This window comes from Silene latifolia, chromosome 9, assembly GCF_048544455.1.
Source record: "Silene latifolia isolate original U9 population chromosome 9, ASM4854445v1, whole genome shotgun sequence".
Classification (NCBI taxonomy): domain Eukaryota; kingdom Viridiplantae; phylum Streptophyta; class Magnoliopsida; order Caryophyllales; family Caryophyllaceae; genus Silene; species Silene latifolia.
Genome location: NC_133534.1, coordinates 63,401,555 through 63,425,956, shown reverse-complemented (window position 1 = coordinate 63,425,956; position 24,402 = coordinate 63,401,555). Strand labels below are relative to the sequence as shown.

The following is a 24,402-nucleotide window of genomic DNA, read 5'->3' as shown; positions in this document are numbered from 1 at the left end:
ATTTTTAACAAAAATATTAATGGAAATATTTTTTTTTTAAAATATTTAATTGAGAAACGGCTACGGTTGTTAAAAGAGAACCGTAGCCTAAAGTGACTTATGGCTACGGTTTATTCATAATAACCGTAGCCATAACTGACTTTAGGCTACGGTTTCTATTAATAACTATAGCCATAAATTACTTTAGGCTACGGTTCCTGACCGTTGCCATAACTACTTGTTTTAAGGCAACGCCCCGATTTACTACGGTCTAGGAATCGTAGCCAAAAGTCGTTTTTGACCGTAGCCAAAAGCCATTTCTGTACTAGTGAGATCGTAAGGCTGAACATCAACCATTTCATTCACATTCTTGGTTTTCTGCACATCATCCACATTAGGTCCTCCAATAACAGCAGTACCCACTGGGACGTCTGACACAGAATTTTTGGTAGTAGTAGTACTTTGTTTTGATACAAAAGAGACTAGAGGAGGAAATTGTTCAACATCTGAAAAATTAATCGACATATTTTTGGATTTTGGATGGAAAAAATAAAGATTATTGATTATTTTTGATTGATTTTGTTGATTTTAGGGTTTAGGGTTTATCGTTCTAACTAGGTTAGAACCCGTGCAAAATTGCACGGGTATGTATAAATACATTATCTATTTTGGTGAATAGATATTATTTGATAAAATTATAATTTTTTTTTGTATCCTATTACGTTTATTTTGTAATTCGTATGAAGTATATGATACATTAATAAGTGAAATAGGACAACAAAAAATATGTATACTTAAAAATTAATAATCGAGGCCAAAAAATCGGATTCAGGAAATAAACCGATCGAGATAGTATAAAAAAATAATAGCCTTATCCGAAAATCGTAAAGAAATGTTTTAATCGTCACAGTCATCATATTATAAACAACAATAAAAAAAATGAAATAATCCTAAACATCTCTTCTCCAGAAGGTTCATCTTCCAAGTCCTCATTTCATCAAAAAAAAAATTCCATTCACACAAAAACAACCTGATATTCGATTACCATCTTTTAATTCTAATTAAAGAGGTGCTAATTACAACTGTGCATGTTTGCATGTGTAAATATCGAATCCTTGATCAAATTTAGGATTAGGGAAAGCGCCGGCCGATCTTCTTTAATTCATCCTGCTCAAATTTCTGCATCCGTTGATCAGTAGCCTCGCCGATTTGCACCGTATCTGCTTGTGTAGATGTAGCAGTTGCCGGATCGAACTAATCCAACCCAGAAAATTGAAAGAAGGTATGTTAAGAATATATTGTATAAGTCGTTCTCAATTTACTCTGTAATGTACTTGTTGATGTCATAATATTTACACATTCATCAAGTAATCCGTATTCATTTTTTTGTTTCCTTCAAATTGAAGATGGGGAGTAGTCATTGTGTTTGATCTCTGTTTAGATCGTATAGCAATTCCTTCAATTTACACATTCATCAAGTAATCCGTATAGCAATTCCTTCATTTTATGTCATTGTATTCGTATAATGCAATTGTTCCCTGCAAATGGATCCATCACATTAATCAATGATGTAAATATGTGTTTGAATTCGGTTTAGATCGTATCGATTGCTAAGGAGATTTGATGCATGCGTTTTTTTCCTGTATTTGCAGGATTTGCACATCCCTTTTTAGATGGACTCCGGTTAAAGGCATTGTAGCAGAAATTTATACTGCGGAAATGATGTAATAGGCACAAATAAAGGTATGAACATAATAAACTCAATACTTCTAAAAATTTTAGAAAACAATTTTAATCTGTTTATCCATGTTACTTGCATGACATTGATTCAATTCGTTTCTATGTTTCTGTTATTATCTATAAGACCAAAATTTCGAGATAATAATTAACATGGTGAAATTAAAATGAATTCATATAAAAAAGCCAAAATAATTCCATTTTGCCAATAACAATCCAGTTAAGATAATGGTGAAATAAATAAGAAAGGCACTATAAATACTATAAATTCTCAAAAACTTCTTTGTATACTACGTTTTCTGTAGTGTTGAGAATACGACGATCGTGGTCGCATATTAGAATCTTTAGCCCCTTTTTGCTTGTGACCCTCGAGACAGCAACATATAGTTGACCATGACTAAATACCGGTCTTGGAAGATACAAACCAACATGTGAAAGAGATTGTCCTTGGCTTTTGTTGATAGTCATTGCATAGCAAACCACTACTGGGAACTGCCTTCGCTGAAACTTTACGGGTAGTGAACTTGAGTCGGATGGGCTTAAACTCATACGGGGAATGAAAACCTTGTGACCTATGTTTGTGCCTCGATATAATGCTTTGGCTTCAATTATGTGGTTTCCGAGTTGGGTGACCACTAATCTGGTACCATTGCAAAGACCAGCAGACTGGTCAAGGTTTCGCATAAGCATGATAGGTACGCCAATCTTTAACGTAATCTCGTGGTTAGGAAGACCAGAGCATCTGATTGAATTCAAGAACTCAGTTGAATATAATTCCTCTTGATGACTCGCGTACCCCTCTGCTTTGCTTATACTATCTGAACTCAAGTACACTTTCCCATCTCCTTCCATCTGTGATAGGACATAATCGTTAACCTTGGAAACTATCTCATTAGTAGGAGCTAGAATCGCCCTCTCTTGAAAATAATCGGCATTCCACATATTCTCATGGATAGATAGTAAGAATTTTATGTTCTAAATGCTGTTGTGAATGTGTTTTCTGTTGATTTGCAAAAAGGTCAATACTCATAGTAATAAATAGTAAGAATTTTATATATCATAGATCTTACCTCTCAAACCGTTGGAGATGTCACAAAATGGGGTTCTAAATGCTGTTGGAGTTCGCAAAGTTGGTAAAGAAGCATTGTTACAGCGGCTGATTGCGTTTTCTGTATATTGTAAAAAGTTTGTTCAATATCATTGCGTAATTATCTATTATCTATATAAATATGTACATAGAAAGGAGTGTTGTTGAAAGTACCTTGATTATCAAGTGTAGTTCGCTGGCGCTTTGTATTTCGTATTGATCGTCTGATTTGTCTTGAAACTTTAGAATGTTGTGGTTCCATTTTTCTAATAGTGTAAGTAGATGTAAATTACACTTTGTAGTTGAGGCAGGTGAGGATGGCGGATTCAAGTTGTGATGTTTGGTAAATATATGCAGTAAAAAGATCAATTATATTATGTGAAGAGATATTAAAAGATTATGGGTGTAATATAAAAGATTATGGGTGTAATAATATCTATAGAATATTGTAAGGAAGAGTCATTTATGGTATCAACTCAAATCTGAGGATTTGAGAAATAAAATTACAGTTTTAAATATATTGTGACCATAATTATTGCAGAATGAATATTATCATATTCATTGTAGATATTCATTGTAGATATAGCATATAATTCGAAATTATTTGTTCTTTCTTCTTATATTGTATATATTATTTTATACTCAGAATTTTATATTGGGTTGTATATTAAAAGATTGACTAAAACTGATTGATTTCTTTAAGATTAGTCTAGCTTTGTTTTATTATTCAAAGATTTGTTGCCTTTTTTTTTCTGCAGGGATTCGAAAGATTTCATAGTTGAGTGGTTTGGAAAAGGATAAAGAATTTTGAAAAAGATAGCAGTGTATATTATTGATATTATTTTCCAGAAATAATATCCAAAGATCCCTTTGTCATAGTGTGTATTTTATGGTGTGTATTTTATTGATTTCTTAATTTAAGTAAAGAATACCAAAATATTCCTTGTTCATTGTTGACTGGATTGGAAAAGCAATATGTAATGGGCTGTTGCGTTTTTTAAATTGTGTATTATTGATATTATTGATTTTTTATGAAATAATATCTAAAGATCCCTTTGCCATAATTCTCTCTCGTTTTATGGTAAGTATATTATTGATTTCTTATTTTAAGAAAAGAATACCAAAATATTCATTGTTCATTGTTGACTGATTGAGAAAACAATACGTAATGGGCTGTTTATTAGGTGTGTAGATAAGTGGGCTCAAATGATGCCCAATATAGTAGGAGTAATAGTCAGGCGTACAAAATTAGTGGGCTCAAGCTATGCCCAATATAGTAGGAGTAATAGTTAGGCGGGAAAAGTCATTGTGAGATTGATTGTGAGGCTGCCACGTGTCTAGTGGTTCCTCTATTATACTTTTATATAGATTTCGCCACTCTCTCTATCTCTAAGCATTTTCCTCAATACTCCATATATTGTTTCGATCGTGGTTGTTTAAGTGCAAAAGTTGATAAAACGGTTTAAATGCATGAATGCGCATCCAAAAGTCTTAACCTAACATGTGAAGATTTGCTAAGTCGGTTTGTTTATCCAAATATCAAGAAATTGATGTCAAAGTTGGATTTAAATTGATTTGCATATGAAACGGAAATTAAACATCCATTTACCAAACTCGGGTTATGATTGTAACACCCCCATTTATTTAAGAGTCTTTGCTAGGCATTCCTAGATAAATGAACGTGTTACCATCTCAGTTACCTGAGGTAGTGAATACAAAGGTAAACGAAACCACAGTACTTTAAATAAATATAATGTTTAAATGGCCTTATTACATAATCCAAAATAAATAATTAAATTAATAAATATAACTGCAACGGAAAACTAAATAATACGAATAATAAATATTGTTTGTTCTTCTAAGGTGATCTAGACAGCTAAGTAAATATCATATTCTCTCGCCCTTCAGCTCCCCTTCTAAGCCTGCTCAATTACCTGAAATCAATCTGCTCCCCAATTTGTGGTTCATCACAGGTGTTTAACGAATACACGGTCAACCCAACGGTTGAGTAGGAATATCTAAACAACAAGAACAGTACAACAATAATCCAGAATAAACATGTAAATGATCAATCCCGATCACAACTCCAAGTCTCCACACATCCTCCATACATAACCCGAGACACCCATATAAATAACCCGAGACACCCTTATCAATAACTCGAGACACCCTTATAAACAATATCAACATCATTCCCGAGACACCCTTTTATATACCACCACCCGTGGACCGGTTCTTCATTTTACCCGCCACCCTTGGACCGAGCCTTCAAAACATCAATACAATATACAATATGGATAGTAATAAATTAACAAACACAACATTCAACAATCAAACATCCAATTCCAACTAACAATTATTTAATAAATCACACCAATGCATATTCGAGTTGAGTAGATAACCTACCTCAGCGGCAAATCCAATAAAGCAGTCCAATAAAATAATCAGAAATACTCCACTTCAAAACCGTCACCTAAACGAAATATTATAATTTAATTATTAACTATTCAATTCATTATATTAATTTAATTAATTATAATTTAACTTTAATTAATTATTTTCCCGTGTTAATGATTACGTAAACCCGACTCAAAATTAAATAAACTAACATACCCCCATACTATCACGTGGTTAAGAACCACGTAACAAGCCCAACATTACCCACCAACAAGGCAACCCGTGTAACAACCCCCGCTCAAACACCCTCCTTTAACCCACCTATTACGCCACCTCTAGCCACCGTCAGAACCACCTAATATGCCTCGCCCTAGTCTGCACTTAGGCCAACCCCGATGACCCCTATCTGCCACCTGAAACACCCCCTGCAACCCCAGCTCACACGCCCTAATCAACCCCCGAAAACCCGACACGAGAACAACGTAACTTAACCAACTCACCATCCTACCGCCACCATGACCACCTGTGGCCACCACCGTGGTCTCCCTTGACCCACGATGGTCCTACCACTAGCTACAACCCCGCACAACAGCCTAAAACGACACACAAAACGAAAACAAGCAAAACCTGTTTCAACCACCACAACCCGACTGACCACCGTACCAACCACCACCTCAAGCCACCCCGAAACCACTATTAGGACCGCCCATAGCCGAGATATCCAGCTACCCAAGTCTCGTGTCGTCCAACCAATAAGTCACAAAGCCCATCTTAAATCCGCGACAACCACTAGTTTAGACGCCAAATTCACCACCCACGGTGGTCGACAACAGCCACGACAAGTCCCACTGACATCCCCATGGTCAAGGCCAACTAATGAGGGTAACGACACGGTCTACAGTGGTCCATACGGAGTTTAAACGATAATTTAATTAAATACGACTATATAAATATAAATTGAGACGGTCTTACCTTGAGACAACAATAATTGGATGAATTCTCTTATTTTTCTCCCTTAGATCTTTTTCTCCCTTGCCTTAGATCAATTATTGTGTTTTTATGTTTTTGTATGCTTATGGGTAGATACAATAGCTTATTTATATAGGTGTGGGAAGGAAAGAGGGAGGAAGTTTCCTTAAAGCAATTACCTTTATTTTTCCTTTTCTTTTTAATTACTCCCATATTAATATTAGTAATAATATACAATTCAAATCCCGACTATATACTCAAGCCCACGACCCACATTTCTTCCGTTTTAATTATTTTATATTTTATTTCCGTCTTACAAATTTATTATCCAATTAATTAAATTATTAAATATCATTTAAAACATATTTTAATATTATTCTACCGTCTAAAATACGGGGTATTACAATGATGCTTAACACGATCCATTTATTTGAAAAAGTGTGTCAAATGACAAAGTGTAAAAAGCAATCTCGTCAATCTGATCTGTCATGTATTCGGATTAACCGGAATCGGGATCGTCCTAGATAAATATCAAAATGAGACAGAACAATGCTAGGCAGCCCCATTGGGGCGCCAGCCTATTGGCGAGGGAAGGGCTCTGCCTAGGTTTTTAAATAAGAAAGCAGACAGCCTCTTGGGGCGCGAGTCAGACGACGACCCAAAAGGCGTCTCCTGGTTGTTAAAAAGGTTATAAAAAACCGTTCTAAAAGGTCGTTAAGGACCGCTTTTGTGTTCTTATTTGAAAGTATTGTTTGCATGACTCGGAATAATTACTATTATATTAGTAATATCCGTCGTCAGATTTGCAAGTTTGAAAAGTATAGTTTACAAATAAAAATGTATAATGTTTGATGTGAACTAATTATGTTAAGTTCATTTATTTGTAATTAGTCGATATTTATCACCGTACTCGGATTAAACCGACATGGTATAAAGAACCAAGGATGATTATGAATTATGACTAATATATTTACAAATGTAAACAAATGAGAAAAATGGTAAATAAAATAAAAGGGGTTAAAATACCCTTTAATTTGTAATTAACCAATAACATCATCGAGTCACAGAATAAACCGTCATGGTATAAAGAACCAAGGATGATTTTTGTAATGGTCAAAATATGTTTATCATAAAAATGAATTACAATGGTAAATAAAAGAAAAGAATTTCCTTTAAAATGTAATTAACCAATTAATATCACCGAGTCATAGATTAAACCGTCATGGTATATGGAACCAAGGGTGATTATGATTTATGGTTAAAAAGTTTGTCATAAAAACGATTTGAAATATTTGAAATGGTAAAAACCGATTGCAAATAAGTAATGGAATAAAGAGGAAAGACGAGAACAAACACGTTTGAGTCTGACCCGAGAACCCACAAGAGGCGCGAGCCTCTTTGCATAGAAAAGGCTTCTGTCTCGGGCCAAAACACGGTTTTGGCTCGTCTAACCTATATTTGAATCGTGTTATGCATTGTTCGTGCATATAAACTCATAAAAACAGTAAAGGCACGAAATAAATGAGATATTTACACCCTCAAACTTACATGTATTGATATTTGCGACGTAGACGACTTTAGAGACGGTTTTCTCATAGCGACTACTCGCGATCAAAGAAGTTTAAAAGAGTACCTTAAAAAAGGATTTGGTATTGAAAATATGTTAATTAAAACATGCTGATTGATGAATTTAGTTGGTCAAATGGATCGGCCGAATGCACGGCAACGGTACCAAACAAAATGTGTAAGGCTTGTGTTTACGATCGGTAGGTCGTAAACACGTGTCGATTTTGTGACTTAGGAAGTAGGGTCTAGAAGTTTAAGAGAGAGATGAGGAGGCGGACACTCGCGTGAGTTTTGTGGTGTATGAAGGTTTGTATTCATAGAGAAATGTGGGATGGTAGGTCGGTTGAGTTTGCTTGGAGGCTAAGCAGACACCCCAAAGAGGCGCGAGGTACCTAGTGACTGAAAGAGGTGTACTGTCCCTTTCAGAAATTTGGATTTTCCATTTGTTCTAACCAATGTTTTGTTGGTTGTGATTTGTGGTCTTTGATGGCTAAGCAACTCTTGGGTGTTATTTAGGGTAGGTATTTTGTGTCCTTGACTCGGGTTTGACCCGTGTGAGTCGGGATTTGAATTTCAAGTCGGTTTTTGGCCCGGTGTCGGTTTTGACGCTAATTAGGGTCATTTTAATGAAAATGGCAAGATAAAACCATTCATGGCATTATTTTTGACATTCGAGATTTGAGTTAACTCGGGTTGACTCAGGTTGACTCGAGTTGCGGGTTTCTGAGTCGGTTTTGGGTCCGAAGACGGTTTTAACTCTAAATAGTGTTATTTTAATGCAAATGAAGTTAGAAAACTTTTGAAATCATTTTTCATATTCGAGTAGTGCATTAAACCGTCTCATGTATAGCCAATCCACGCACGCATATCAAAAACACGTTATAGTCCGATCATCACCGGGTGGTTTTTAGGAGGTGCAGATACTGGGTATCTACAAACATTCGTCATTAATATAGCATGATTGTCATCGATGAGGGGTTGTGAGCGTGAGTAGGTTGTTAGAGTGTGTTTCGGATCGTCTTGATGGTACTGGTCGGTTGTGTGTGAGTGTTGCATATCCCTGTTTTTGGTACGGTTTCAGAGACGACTCGTCAAGAGCGTGCACCTTATATGAGTGGAGTTAGGGGTGGAACTAATACAATGAGTCTGGTTGTTTTCGGGTCTCGTAGACGAGTGAAGTAGTACGGTGGTTCTCTTTGAAATCTCTCATAAGCATTTTGATAAAATTTATCATTCTTTACCTTTCTTATATCATGTTTTAATCTTATCAATTGCTTATATATACTAGTGTATTGGTCATGCGCAGGAGTGTGATCAACTTCTAATGGCGTTGACATGCGTTTTAAAGGACAATGGATATTCATTTAGGAAAATTTGTTTTACTTGTGATTTTATAGGCTGGTACTCGACCGAGTATGGCCTACTCAGTCGAGTAGTGTGTGTCGTGTAGTCTGTTTGGCTACTGCCAAGGAACACTCAGCCAAGTATACTGAATACTCGACCGAGTAGAGGATACTCAGCCGAGTATACTCTATACTCGACCGAGTATCCGGTCTGGCGAGTAATATTTCAGCGGTTTGATCCGGAAGTAATTAGAGCGTTATATATTTCGTTAAGCAGCTTCTAAACACAATTTACAAAACCTAAATCATCGTACGACGCTCTAATAACTCTGAATCTTTCCTCTCTGTATGTGTGGAAATCATAGCAATCGCTTTCAACCCTTTAATTATTCGTCGGTAAGTCTTTATTCCCATGTTTAATGGTGGTTGTTAGGGTTTGTCTTTAATCATGAATTGGGGGAATTGGGGTTTTTGCAATTAGTGATTGTGTTATGTGATTATTGTTTAGGTGAAGACGTCGTAGAGGAGCCTTTCTAGTTGCTTGATTCCCTTCACTGCTGTTATTGCTAAGGTAGGGTTTCCCTACTCAGTTACTGTTAATTGATTTAAGAATATGATTGTATTGTGTTTTACTGTTCTCTGCTAATCATTGGAGTGTTGGTGTGGTGGTAGTGGTTGTGACGGTGTTGGGATGGTTGTGGTGGAGTCACTTGCGGGAGTGGCTTCACGCCCTAGTTCGCCCTCCGTAGAACCCGTCACGGGAGGGGATGTGCACATTAAGGGACAGGGTTATCGCTCGTTGATGAGCGGGATCTTGGTGGGGATTGGCTGCGGTCCCCCACTGGCGACGTGGACTACCTGTTGCGATGGGTAGTCTGGCAGGGCTACACACCTCGGTGTGTAGTCGGTTACTGTGTGAGATCGGGAAACCGGGGATGGAGGATGATCAGCTGGTTACTTTATGCACTTGTCTTATTTTGATTGAGCAGTACTAACCCCGTTGTTGTTTTGTAAAATCTGTGGTGATCCATTCGGGGATGGTGAGCAGATTGTGACAGGTGATGCTTTTGGTGAGCTCGGGGACGTTCATGGGAGAGTCGTCACACTGGATTAGTATAACCATCGCGAGTCTTAGTTTCTGTTTTGTTGTCATTAGCATTTGGATATTCATTTATTGGATTTTGGAAACATTGTAACCTTTTTATACTTACCGTACTTTAATAAATGTGTTTGGGACAGTTGCTTTTAATATGTACTTACCTCGGGCAACCGAGATGGTAACAGTCTTTCATGCTAGGGTAGTCCTGGTAAGGTACCTTTGTATGAGGAGGTGTTACAAAGTGGTATCAGAGCCGACGATTCCGGCACCTAAAACAAATGAACCCAATGAACTTAAGAAGTCTAAATAAAATGAACCCAGGGAGAGTTGTTTGGAGCTACCGCAAGGACTCGGGAGACGTCTCGGAGTCGCATTATAGCCCTCACAAACTCAAGCCGGTCACGGGGGGGAATGTGTTGTGTGTTTATTTAATATATATGTGTGGTGTGTCGAAATTGAATGTTTGGAACATGTGGTAGAAGGTGTAACGTGTGAAATTTGAGAAGGACATTGTGAATTGGTAGAAAGGCATGACAGAATTGTTATGTGAAATCATTTGAAACGGTTTGGCATGAAAAGGATTGGCATGTTACGTGTTTACTATGTGGCTTTCAGATTCATAACATAATGTTCTTGATTTTGGGTAGAAAGCATGATAGGATGTATTCTTGTACTGTTTGTAGCTCGTTTTGACATGACTCAGCCGAGCAGGGCGGGTACTCGACCGAGTAGGGGGTACTCGGCCGAGTAACCAGGCACTTGACCAAGTGTTGTTTGGCAGTGAGTAGAATTAGCTACTAGATTTGTTTACTCGACCGAGTATATAGGTGTACTCGATCGAGTAAGGCATACTCGCACGAGTATGTCTCTTTTGAATTTGACGTTGGCTACTGGAGTCGATTACTCGACCGAGTATCTGTGATACTCGACCGAGTAGTCCTTACTCGACCGAGTATTGCTATATACTCGGCCGAGTGCTTCTTTGGCGGAGGGTCGTTTACATTTTGAGCCGTAGGCTTTTGTGCTTACGTTTATTTACTTCTTATCAGCTCAAAATGCCGCCAAAGAGAATTGCCGCGCAAATTCAAGCTTCTAAAATGACTATAGATGAGATAGCTCGTATGATCGAGCAACAGGAGGCTCTTCTTGAGGCTCTCAAGAACGTGGGAAAGGGGCGGAGAAACCTGTGGATGCTACCCAACTTAGCATCATCATCGCCCGCTTTAACCCACCTACCTATGAGGGCGTTGGGGAACCTAAGTTGCTCGAGAACTGGCATCGTGAGATGGAAAGTCTTATGGAAGTTGTTAAGTGTCCACAAAATATGATAGTTGAGCAGGTAGTGTACTACCTGAGGGGCGAGGCTGCTGTTTGGTGGCAGAATGTCAAAGAGGACGCTAGAGCTTACTACCAGGCTGAGGGCCTAGGGGCTATACCATGGTCGGGACTGAAGAGTGCTATGAGGGAGCAGTTTGTGCTGGAGCATATCCGTCACAAGTTGAGAACTGAGTTCGATTCCTTCACTATGACCGGTGACATGACCGTCACTGAGTACTATCACCGGTTCCTTGAGTTGTCTCGTTATGTGGAGGACATGCAGCTTGGGCAGAGGGGTTTGGCTCTTCGCTTTAAGAGGGGTTTATCAGCTAAGATCACAAACCGTTTACCAGCTGGAGTCATCACTGATCTTAAGGAGGCATATCTTAGGGCTGGTCAAGCTGAGAGAATGGTAGATCTCGCAAGGGAAGCTACAGAAAGAACTGCCACTGAAAAGAGAAAAGCTGATAGTGGGAACAACAACCAGTCGGGTAACAAGAAGGGCAACTTTAATCAGACCAAGGCTTTTTCTGGTGGAGCTGGTTTCTTTGGAGGATCCCGAGGATGGGGTAGAGGTGGTGGTCGGAGTGTGAGTGATAACTCCAACTTGGCATGCTACAACTGTGGTATCATAGGCCACAAGAGACGAGACTGCACGAGTGCCAAGACTGGAGTAGGCTAGGGAACTTTTCAGGGAAACTTCTCACAGGGTCCGAGTCAGAGCTTTGCTAGTAATCGTCAGGGTGGATCATGGGGTAACCGTGGTGGACATAGAAACAACGGCGGTTTTAACCGCAACAATGGGGGATCATATCAGCGCCCGAACAATAGTGTCACCCAGGATTCGGCAGCCAAGCCGAGTACTTCTAATGCTTTGGTTCAAGGGGGAGGCCAGAAAAGCAGTGGGAAGCTCTTCATGATGGATAAGCAAGAAGCTCAGAACGATGCACATGTAGTTACAGGTACCTTTCTTGTTCATAATATATCGTCTTTTGTTCTGTTTGAATCAGGGGCAACACACTCCTTTGTGTCTAGGAGTCATGCTTTGTCTATGGGCTTGGGGGAGTTTGAACTTGTAAAGGATGATGTGTTTATACCTTCCGGGGAGTCAGTGTCATGTGTTAAGTTGTACAAGGGAGTATCTATGTTGGTTGGAGGGGCAGATTTACCGGTAGACTTGCTAGAGTTTCCTATGGATGGGTTTGAGGTGATTGTTGGGATGGATTAGCTGGGTAAGTATGATGCCAAGATAGATTGTCAGCAAAAGAGAGTGTCTTTAAAGGGTCCCAAGGGTATAAGAGTGTCATATAAGGGGTTTGTTGTGAGACCTAAGTGTAAGTGTATAGCGGTTCTGACCTTAAAGTCGTGCTTGAGGAAGAAGTGTCCCTTGATTCTTTGTCATGTGAGAGATCGTCGAGTAGAGCTGCAGACAGCTGCTGATATACCTGTGGTGGGAGAGTTTGATGATGTCTTTCCTGAGGAGATACCGGCGTTGCTGCCAAAGAGAGATGTTGACTTCAACGTGGAGCTTAAACCTAGAACAGGTCCTATATCTAAAGCACCATATCGTATGGCACCTAAGGAACTAGCAGAGTTGAAAAAATAGTTACATAAGCTGTTAGACAAGGGGTATATCCGGCCAAGTGTGTCGCCGTGGGGAGCTCCAGTTTTGTTTGTAAAGAAGAAAGATGGGAGCATGAGGCTATGTATCGACTATAGGGAGCTTAACCGTGTCACAGTGAAGAACAAGCATACCTTGCCTAGGATCGATGACTTGTTTGATCAACTGAGTGGAGCAGGTGTGTTTTCTAAGATTGATTTGAGATCAGGTTATCACCAATTGAGGATAGCAGATGAGGATATTCCAAAGACAGATTTCCGGTCCCGTTATGGCCACTATGAGTATGTGGTAATGCCTTTTGGTTTGACCAATGCACCAGCAGCTTCATAGATCTGATGAATCGGACTTTCAGTCCGTTTTTGGATAATTTCGTGGTTGTCTTCATTGATGACATCTTAGTCTACTATAAGACTAAGAAGGAACATAAGGAGCACCTAAGAACAATTTTGCAGACTCTGAGAGAGAACCAACTTTATGCCAAGCTATCGAAGTGTGAGTTCTGGTTAAAGGAGGTGGCTTTTCTGGGTCATGTGATATCTAAGAAAGGAGTATCCGTAGATCCAAGCAAGATTGAGGCTGTGACCAAGTGGGAATCACCAAAGAGTGTTGCTGAGGTTCGAAGTTTCTTGGGCCTTGCTGGCTACTACAGGAGGTTCATGAAAGACTTTTCCACTATAGCACGGCCTATGACTGCTTTGATGAGGAAAGAGACCAGATTTGTTTGGGACGAGAGTTGTCAGACGGCGTTCGAGACCTTAAAGGAGCGTTTGACCACGGCTCCTGTTCTAGCTTTGCCAGAGGGATGTGAGAACTTTTAAGTATATACCGATGCTTCAAAGAATGGTCTAGGTTGTGTTTTGATGCAGGAAAGGAAAGTTATAGCTTATGCTTCGAGGCAGCTGAAACCATATGAGGAGAACTACCTTACTCATGATCTAGAACTGGATGCAGTCGTTTTTGCTCTTAAGATTTGTAGGCACTACCTTTACGGGGCAACCTTTAAGGTGTTTTCAGATCATAAGAGTCTGAAGTATATCTACACTCAAAAGGAGCTTAATATGCGGCAGAGACGATGGATGGAGCTGATCGGGGACTACGACATGGAGATCATCTATCACGATGGTAAGGCTAATGTTGTTGTAGATGCTCTGAGTAGAAAGAGCGTTCATTCGCTACGTACAGTTATGTCTTTGCTGAAGATGAGGGATGAGATGTCCAAGATGGGGATCTTTATGATAAGAAAAGGGGATGCCATCGGGGATTTGACGATCGAGCTGGATTTGTATGAGAACTTCAAGAGTAAGCAAGAGCTTGATCCTAAGATCCAAGAGTAGAAGTCTAGAGTGGAGAGTGGCACAGTTTCCAGGTTTTCTATCCGTACAGACGGGAGTGTTCGTTTTGATGGGAGATGGTGTGTTCTTGATGATGCAGATTTGAGGAGAGTGATCCTGACAGAGGCTCATTGCACTCCTTATTCGGTTCACCCGGGTGGTGATAAGTTGTATAAAGACCTTAAGAAGACTTTCTGGTGGCCAAACATGAAGAGGGATGTAGTGAGTTTGTGGCTAGGTGTTTGACCTATCAGAGGGTCAAGGGTTAGCAGCGGAGACCGCAAGGTAAGATTAAATCCTTGGAGGTACCTGAGTGGAAGTGGGAGTCAATCTCTATGGACTTTGTTGTGGGGTTACCTAGGTCACAGCAAGGTAATAACATGATCTGGGTGATTGTTGATCGGTTAACAAAGTCAGCTCATTTTGTTCCTATGAAGGATACTTGGTCCAAGATGCAGCTGGTCTTGGGTTATAGGAGACATGTGGTTCGGTTACATGGTATACCTAAGGATATAATGTCTGATCGTGATGCGAGGTTTATATCCAAGTTTTCGCAAGAACTGCAGGATTTGATGGGTACTACCTTGAAGATGAGCACCGCTTTTCATCCTGCAACAGATGGTCAGACTGAGGGACTATCAAGACCCTGGAAGACATGTTGAGGGCATGTGCCATGGAGTTTGGGGGAAGCTAGGAGGACAGGCTTGATCTGATCGAGTTTTTGTACAACAACAGTTACCATACTAGTATCGGGATGGCACATTTCGAGGTTTTGTATGGTCGGAAGTGCCGAAGTCCAGTTTTTTGGGACGACAGTTCAGAGGCAGTGGTTTAGGACCACAACTGGTACAGGATATGGTTGAGCAGGTTCGGTTAATTCGTCAAAAGATGAAAGCAGCTCAAGATCGTCAGAAGAGTTATGCCGACTTGCACCGCAGAGACATAGAGTTCGCAGTAGGTGACAAGGTCCTTTTGAAAGTGTCACCTATGCGAGGAGTGATGAGATTTGGAAATAAAGGCAAGTTGAGCCAGAAGTTCATAGGTCCTTATGAGATTTTGGATCGCATAGGCGAGGCAGCTTACAGGTTAGCTTTGCCACCATCTTTGGATAGAGTCCACAATGTCTTTCATGTTTCACAGCTTCGGAAATATGTGAGTGACCCGTCACATGTACTTGAGGCTGAGAACATCGAGCTTGATGAGTCCTTGTCCTATGCTGAGGTTCCTAAGGAGATTCTAGACCGCAAAGTACGCAAGACAAGGAATGGTGAGATTGTCTTACTCAAGGTACTTTGGTCCAATCACAATGTGGAAGAGGCCACATGGGAACCAGAGGAGGTTATGCGAGAGCGTTTTCCTAACCTTTTTTATCAGGTATGGTTGGTTACGGGGACGTAACCGTTGTCTTTTTAGGGGGGGGGGGGGGGGGTAGGAGATGGTCTCATGTGTGTTTTGGATAGTTTGAGTCGGGTTAGTTGGGTTTTGTGATGTTTTGTGTTAGTATATTATTTGGTATGTTGTGTCGGGAGGTCGTTGTATTGTGTTTGTTTTGGGTAGAGTGTGAACTTCGGGGACGAAGTTCATTTTAAGAGGGGGAGTCTGTAATACTACGGATTTTATAGGCTGGTACTCGACCGATTATGGCCTACTCGGTCGAGTAGTGTGTGTCGTGTAGTCTGTTTGGCTACTGCCGAGGAACACTGGGCCGAGTATACTGAATACTCGACCGAGTAGACTCTATACTCGACCGAGTATCCGGTCTGGCGAGTAATATTTCAGCGGTTTGATCCGGAAGTAATTAGAGCGTTATATATTTCGTTAAGCAGTTTCTAAACACAATTTACAAAACCTAAATCATCGTACGACGCTGTAATCACTCCGAATATCTCCTCGCTGTGTATGTGGAAATCATAGCAATTGCTTTCAACTCTTTAATTATTCGTCGGTAAGTCTTTATTCCCATGAATTATTCGTCGGTAAGTCTTTATTCCCATGTTTAATGGTGGTTGTTAAGGTTTGTCTTTAATCATGAATTGGGGGAATTGGGGTTTTTGCAATTAGTGATTGTGTTATGTGATTATTGTTTAGGCGAAGACTTCGTAGAGGAGCCGTTCTAGTTGCTTGATTCCCTTCACTGCTGTTATTGCTAAGGTAGCGTTTCCCTACTCAGTTATTGTTAATTGATTTAAGAATGTGATTGTATTGTATTTTACTGTTCTCTGCTAATCATCGGAGTGTTGGTGTGGTGGTGGTGGTTGTGACGGTGTTGGGATGGTTGTGGTGGAGTCACTTGCGGGAGTGGCTTCACGCCCTAGCTCGCCCTCCGTGTAACCCGTCACGGGAGGGGATGTGCACATTAAGGGACAGGGTTATCGCTCGTTGATGAGCGGGAACTTGGTGGGGATTGGCTGCAGTCTCCCACTGGCGGCGTGGACTACCTGTTGCGATGGGTAGTCTGGCAGGGCTACACACTTCGGTGTGTAGTCGGTTACTGTGTGAGATCGGGAGACCGAGGATGGAGGATGATCAGCTGGTTACTTTATGCACTTGTCTTATTTTGATTGAGCAGTACTAACCCCATTGTTGTTTTGTAAAATCTGTGGTGATCCATTCGGGGATGGTGAGCAGATTGTGACAGGTGATGCTTTTGGTGAGCTCGGGGGCGTTCATGGGAGAGTCGTCACACTGGATTAGTATCACCATCGCGAGTCTTAGTTTCTGTTTTGTTGTCTTTAGCATTTGGATATTCATTTATTGGATTTTGGAAACATTGTAACCTTTTTATAGTTACCGTACTTTAATAAATGTGTTTGGGACAGTTGCTTTTGATATGTACTTACCTCGGGCAATCGAGATGGTAACAGTCTTTCATGCTAGGGTAGTCCTGGTAAGGTACCTTGGTATGAGGGGGTGTTACAACATCACCATAAAGCAAGAAGTTAAGACAAAATTAAGAGAAAGATCATAAATCACCACGGCCCCGATCCGGGTGTGGTGTCCCCGATTGGAGCTAGCTCTTTTTATATTATTTCCGTTACTCCTCTTATTCCTACATAAAGGGTGTTGATCGACACTTCTTACACACCTTACACACCACTTTCTTACTCTTATTTTCAGTCCTTAGATTAGTTTTAGAATAGGTTAGTATTTCCTTTATGGTGTGTTTGGGAACCTAGAATTGGATTTGAATTCCGGTATTGAGATAATTAAAGCGTTTGGTAGCCCCTAGAATTTGGAATTGGAATTGGACTCAATTCCCTATCAATTCCATCTTAGTTAAATTTGGCACTCTCAAATTCCTACCAGATAGTGTTTGGAAACACGAAATTTATTTCATTTTCATGATTTCAATTGTAGAAATTCAAATGTTTGAATTCAATTCCAAATTCAATTCCAAAATTGCGTTTGGGAAACTCATGGAATTGGAATTGAACTTGGGCGAGACGGATATGGGTCAAGGTCATTGGATGTTTTATATTTGAAAAAATTAAATATTGTCTCAGAAAATATTTGCGATCGGAAAAAATATCATAAATAAAATATTGTAATGAACTTTACGTCACAAAATAAAACGTAAGAAGTGATGAAATTGAAATAACTACTATATGGTAGGTATTTGAGAACGCCACATTTTAACTAACTTAGAATTGATAAGAAATTGAGTCAATTCAATTCCAAATTCTACAGGGTTCCCAAACACTTGAAATATCTCAATTACAGAATTCAATTCCAATCCAAGATTACAAAACATACCACCATATAGTAGTCATTTCAATTCCATCACTACTTGATTACAGTTTTTGGTGATGCAAGTTTCATCGCAATTTTTTTATTTATGATTTTTTTTAATCGCAAATATTTTCTGTCAAAAGATTTAATTTTTCATAATAAAAAACTCAAAAAAAAATTTGGTGACTTCGACCCATACGTGACCCGCCCAATTCCAATTCCATGAGTTCCTAAACGCCAATGAGAAATTGAAATCCGGAATCGAATTCCATGTGATCTCCAAACGAATTTTTGGAATTGGATTTGGATTGAATTCAAACATTTTGATTCCTTTATTATTGTTTTATCACAAGTTTAACAATCAAACCAAGCAATCATACATTTACCGACCTTGATAAAATTCACCCCATAACAACACGTCTCCTTGTGTTCGACCTCTATTACTACATTCATTTGTGTCTACGGTATTTATCTTTGATTAGGTATACGACAAGCCTATCAAACGCGTTTGACAAATAACATTTTATAGGAAAAAAAGGTACCTGAAAGGCTGAAATGAAATGCTACCTAGGGTAGCATTTGAGATTTCATGTACGAAATTTTATTTTGTCGACGGAAATGAAAAGTGTTTGTGTACATTAAATATTATTACTTTTTATATTATGATATCAAATAACCCAATTAAAGAGTGCTCTACGGAAATGAAAAGCGTTTGTGACAATATTATTACTTTAAATTGGGGTGTAACTTAATATTTTTTTTGTATTGTTTAATGGAAAACTTATTTCGTATCCATAAATTACATTTTTAGAATATTGTTTGAGTTTTTTTTTTTTTTTACGTAATCGTGATATTTTAATTATTGTACCATCATTTTAAAACATGTTGGAGACTTGTATAGTGAAAAAAATTACATTATAATTCCTAACCACGTCAGCGATAATAACACAATAATAATAATAATAATAATAATAATAATAATAATAATAATAATAATAATAATAATAATAATAATAATAATAATAATAATAATAATAATAATAATAATAATAATAATAATAATAATAATAATAATAATAATAATAATAATAATAATAATAATAATAATAATAATAATAATAATAATAATAATAATAATAATAATAATAATAATAATAATAATAATAATAATAATAATAATAATAATAATAATAATAATAATAATAATAATAATAATAATAATAATAATAATAATAATAATAATAATAATAATAATAATAATAATAATAATAATAATAATAATAATAATAATAATAATAATCCCCTATATATAAAAGCTAAAGCATTTTAAGTGATCTTATTGGCTCCTTGATTTAAGGAGAAAAAATTCAATTCCATTTCCTAATGAAACGTGGGTTCTCCTAATTTTGAGGGGATTTAATTTCTTTCTTCTCTGCAACTACTACATATACATACACCAATTAATACAACACATATTAATACAAAACATATGTTAAAATATAATTGTGAACTCAAAAAATCGGACCAATGAATGAATTATAAAGTGTAAAAAAATAACATTAAAAAATTAAGTAGATTACAGATTTTACAGTAGAAACAAATTCATCACAAAATATCAAAAATTATTTAGAACCACTATAAAGATAGAACGGCCATAAAAAATATGGACATAAATAAATTTGAAAAACATATACGGAAAGTGAAAACCATAATTGGTAAATATCCTAAAAAATGTAATTTACAGTAAAACTAATGAGTCTAATAATCGGAAAAAAAAATACAGGAAAAAAAATACGGATAATGTTTATAAAAACCAAAAAAAATATACTTTAAAATACATGCAAGTAAATATCAAAAGAACCCAGTATAAATTTGGGAGCATGCAATAAAAAAATTTCTTTTGATTGTTTTCTTCAATAATTAACTTTAAAATTGCAACCCGACATTAGTTTAGATAGAATAAGTATTTTCGAAAAGCTATTTTTATTTATTATATGAGAAGATGAATAAGGTTGTTTTGGTTAAGTAAGATGAGAGATAAAAGATTAAGGCTCTGTTTGGTAAAACTAACAGAAAAGGTAGCTGAAACCTAAAAAGGTAGTTGAAAACTGAAAAACTAACTGAAATCTGAAAAGGTAACTGATAAGATAACTGACTATATAAAAAAGTGTTTGACAAACTAACTGAAAAGATAACTGATTTTAATGAAATGATGTAAAAGGATATGATAATTATTTAATAGCATAAAATTAAAGGGTAAAAACGGAAAAACAAATCAAATCAGGTGCCTGAAATCTCAAATGTTACTCTAGGTAGCATTTCATTTTAAGTAGCTTATTTGGTTAAATAAGCTACTTGCCAAACGCTTATAAAAAAATAAGGTACCTGAAATTTTGGTCAAATAAACTACTTTGACCAAATCGGGTACCTGAAATGTCTTGCCAAACGGAGCCTAAATATTATGAAGATGTAGAGATTTGAGACAGAGGAGGATGAGGAGTGACATGAGGTGAAATGAAATCATGAAGGAGTGAAGAGTGAATATGAGCTTTAGGTTTAGCAATCTCCTAGGTTAGTAATATTGTTGGTCCATATTTTAATTCGGGTTGATTTGTTTTGCTTGTCTTTATAGCTTCCGTATTTTTTTATTCTGCCGCAGTCGACAATAGTTTTGTGTACTTTTTCTTTTCGATCCATGTTCAATATATTCACCAAAATCGCATTTAGAGTTATGACTCCTTTTATACAGAAAAATATATTCATTTTCAAATCTTTTTTTTCAATTTAATTAAATTCATTTTTTAAAGCACTTATTCTTATTTTTTTTTAACAATTGAACTATTTAATATTTATATAATCAATATAGAATATGAGTGTTTTAGAGGGCTCTAATTGGTCCTCACAACTATTACCTACGGGGCGGCCACCGATTTGACATTCCTTTTTTTTCCTTTATATGATATCATTTCTTCTTATTTCGTTAATTCTCCAAAAAAAAATTCATTTCAGTCTGAAAATAAAGTTTCTTTATATGTAAAAGCAAAAGTTTCGAAACTATCTAAATTATTTAAAAGGTACATTTATTAGTACATTATTTAAATATTTTTGAAACTATCTAAATGGTACATTATTAGTATGTTATGGTGCAATTCTATCCTCACGAGCGTTGTTATTATTATTATTATTATTATTATTATTATTATTATTATTATTATTATTATTATTATTATTATTATTATTATTATTATTATTATTATTATTATTATTATTATTATTATTATTATATGTCGTAAAGTTTATTATTAAATGAAAGTATACCCGTGCATATTTTGCACGGGCTTAAAACTAGTAATAATAATAATAATGATGATGATGATGATGATGATGATGATGATGATGATGATGATGATGATGATGATGATGATGATGATGATGATGATGGTGGTGGTGGTGGAAGGATTTGGAACCCTGTCACTATTACTGTTACTCCTCTTTTACTCCATGCTCAGTTTATTCATTGCTCTGTGGTGCATCATGCTACTGCTCACATGTTCCACATGACTATGGTTTATGGTAGTAATGACTCTAAAATCAGAAAGATCTTTGGTTTGCCTTATCCTCTCTTCACCACACTGTAACTAACTGGATTACTCTAGGAGACTTCAATGTGGTTAGAGATGTCTCTGAAAGGCTGAGCTCCACTCCCCCTGATTTAGAGGATATTTTGGACTTCAATGAATGTATTCTGGATTGCCAGCTGGAGGATATTAATGGTTCTGGTTGGGAATATACTTGGACCAACAAGCAGGATGATCATACTAGGGTTTGGACTAAGCTGGATAGGGCCCTAGCTAACATATCTCGGTTCTCTTCTTTCCCAGCTACTGCTGCTGTTTTTCTTCCTGCTGGTATCTCTGATCATTCTCCAGTTCTGGTTAGCATTTTTGATGATCCACCTAATAAATCCAGATTTAGTTTCCTAAATTGTTGGCTCAGTCATCCTTCTTACAAGGATATTGTTACCAACTCCTGGCATACTTATGTTGAAGGTTCTGCAATGTTTAGACTTTTTGGCAAGCTAAAACATGTAAAAAAGAGATTGCTCCAACTCCATAAGGATAATTTCAGTAATCTCTTTACTAGAGTCATTGATGCTAGAACTGCTCTCCTCAACTGTCAGATGGAACTACAGCATGCTCCTCTCTCTCAGGCTTTGATTGAGACTGAGAGAATGCTTCTTGCTGACTATAGTAGTCTTAAGGCTGCAGAGATTAGTATGCTGCAACAAAAGGCTAAAATTGATAACATCAAGCATGGTGACTACTCTTCTAAATATTTCTTTTCTAAGATTCAGGAAAGGCAACAACAACATATTATAGGCAGGATCTCTGATAGAAATGGTCATGAGAGGATTGGGTTGTCTGATGTAGCTGATGGCTTTGTGTATTACTTTAGAAATCTCCTGGGTGCTAGCTCTGAGGTTTGCCCTTTGGATTTGAGTTTATTCAACAAAGCTCTTGTGTTGCTGAGGATTCTTATGGCCCCCTAACTCAGCCAGTAATTGTTCCTGAGATTAAAGCTGCTTTATTCAGTATTGGCTCTGATAAGAGTCCTCGTCCTGATGGCTTTTCCTCTGCCTTCTTCAAAGACTCTTGGGATTTACTAGGAGCTGATTTTTGCAAAGTTGTGCTTGCATTCTTCAAAACTGGAAAAATGAGTAAGCTTGCTAACTCAACTCTTATAACCCTTATTCTTAAGAAGAAGTTCAGTTAATCTGTTCAAGATTTTAGGCCTATCTCTTGCTGCACTACCATTTATAAAACGGTGAGCAAGATCCTAGCTAATAGACTCAAGCCTATTTTGCCTTCTTTAGTGGGTCCTGAGCAGGCTGCCTTTGTGCAGGGGAGAAGCATTTTTGAGAATATCATGCTCTCCCAATCTCTTGTCAGGAACTATAATAGGAAATATCTTACCCCCAGGAGTCTCATTAAGATTGACATTCACAAAGCTTTTGATTCTCTTCAGTGGGATTTTATTAGAAACATGCTCCATGCTCTTAAATTTCCCTCTATTTTTGTCACCTGGATCATGGAGTGCCTCTCTAGTTCTTGGTACTCTATCAAGATCAATGGGGCTATTCATGGATTTTTCCCTGGAAAGAGTGGACTTAGGCAAGGAGATCCTCTCTCCCCCTATATCTTTGTCTTGAGTATGGAGATTCTCTCTAGGTATCTCAGACAATTTGCTTACACTCCTCAGGTTTCTTTACATCCTAAATGTGCCAAACTTCAGCTCACCCATCTGGTTTTTGCTGATGATCTTATGCTTTTTGTGAGGGGGGATCTCCCTTCTGTCAAAGGGGCAGTGCACATTATGGACAGGTTTGCTAAATGGTCTGGACTGAAACCTAATATTTCCAAGACTGAGATTTATTTTAGGGGAGTATCCACTGCTGTCAAAGCCCTTATTTTACAACATACTGGATTCTCTGAAGGTAGCTTTCCTTTTAGGTATCGGGTATCCCCTTAAACTCATCAAAAAATTCTCCTAAAGTTTATGGGACTCTGATTACCAAAATTCAGAATGCTTTGCTTCATTGGACTAATAATCTCCTTTCATATGCTGGGAGGATCCAAATCCTCAATTCTGTAATTTTTGGTATTGCTAATTTCTGGTGCTCAACAGCTTTATTACCTAAGAACATTTTGAAAAGAATTACAAAATTTTCAAAGATTATTTCTGGGGTATTGCTGATGGTGATAGGAAACAAGTCTTTCTTTCTTGGAAATCTGTGTGCAGACCATCTCAGGAAGGGGGCTTCAATGTAAAAGAACTTTTATCTTGGAATAAAGCTCTCTTAGCCAAGTGGATTTGGCTCTTGATCAGTGATTCTCCTGGATACTGGGCACAATGGAATATAGCTTATGTCTTTCAGGCTAATTCTATTTGGCAAACCAGTACCAAGGATAGATTTTCTGAAAACTTGTGTAGTATTCTGAAAGTTAAAGATGAAATTCTCTCTAGGACGGGCTCTACTGATGCAGCTCTGCACATTATTAACAGTTGGGTTCATAATGGCCATTTTTAGGTTGCCAAGGCTTATAACTGGTTCAGATCTAAAGGGGATAGAGTCTACTGGTTTAAGGCACTTCATGGAGGTTCAATCATACCCAGCCATAAATTCACTGTCTCACTTGCTATTATGCACAAGCTGCCTACTATTGATC

At 37.6% G+C, this 24,402-nt stretch overlaps 1 protein-coding gene and 1 long non-coding RNA gene across 2 annotated transcripts; one reads left to right on the top strand and one right to left on the bottom strand.

The window, feature by feature from the left end:
* Positions 1-918: 918 nt before the first annotated feature.
* Positions 919-3,861, top strand: LOC141602720 (uncharacterized). Its single transcript, XR_012524635.1, has 3 exons — positions 919-1,261; positions 1,632-1,722; positions 3,562-3,861. It is a non-coding gene; the product is annotated as an uncharacterized LOC141602720 (long non-coding RNA).
* Positions 1,976-3,246, bottom strand: LOC141602719 (uncharacterized). The gene has a single exon (XM_074422848.1). It carries the CDS (start codon positions 2,656-2,658, stop codon positions 1,978-1,980), a length of 681 nt encoding a protein of 226 aa, XP_074278949.1. The 5' UTR covers positions 2,659-3,246; the 3' UTR covers positions 1,976-1,977.
* Positions 3,862-24,402: the final 20,541 nt, after the last annotated feature.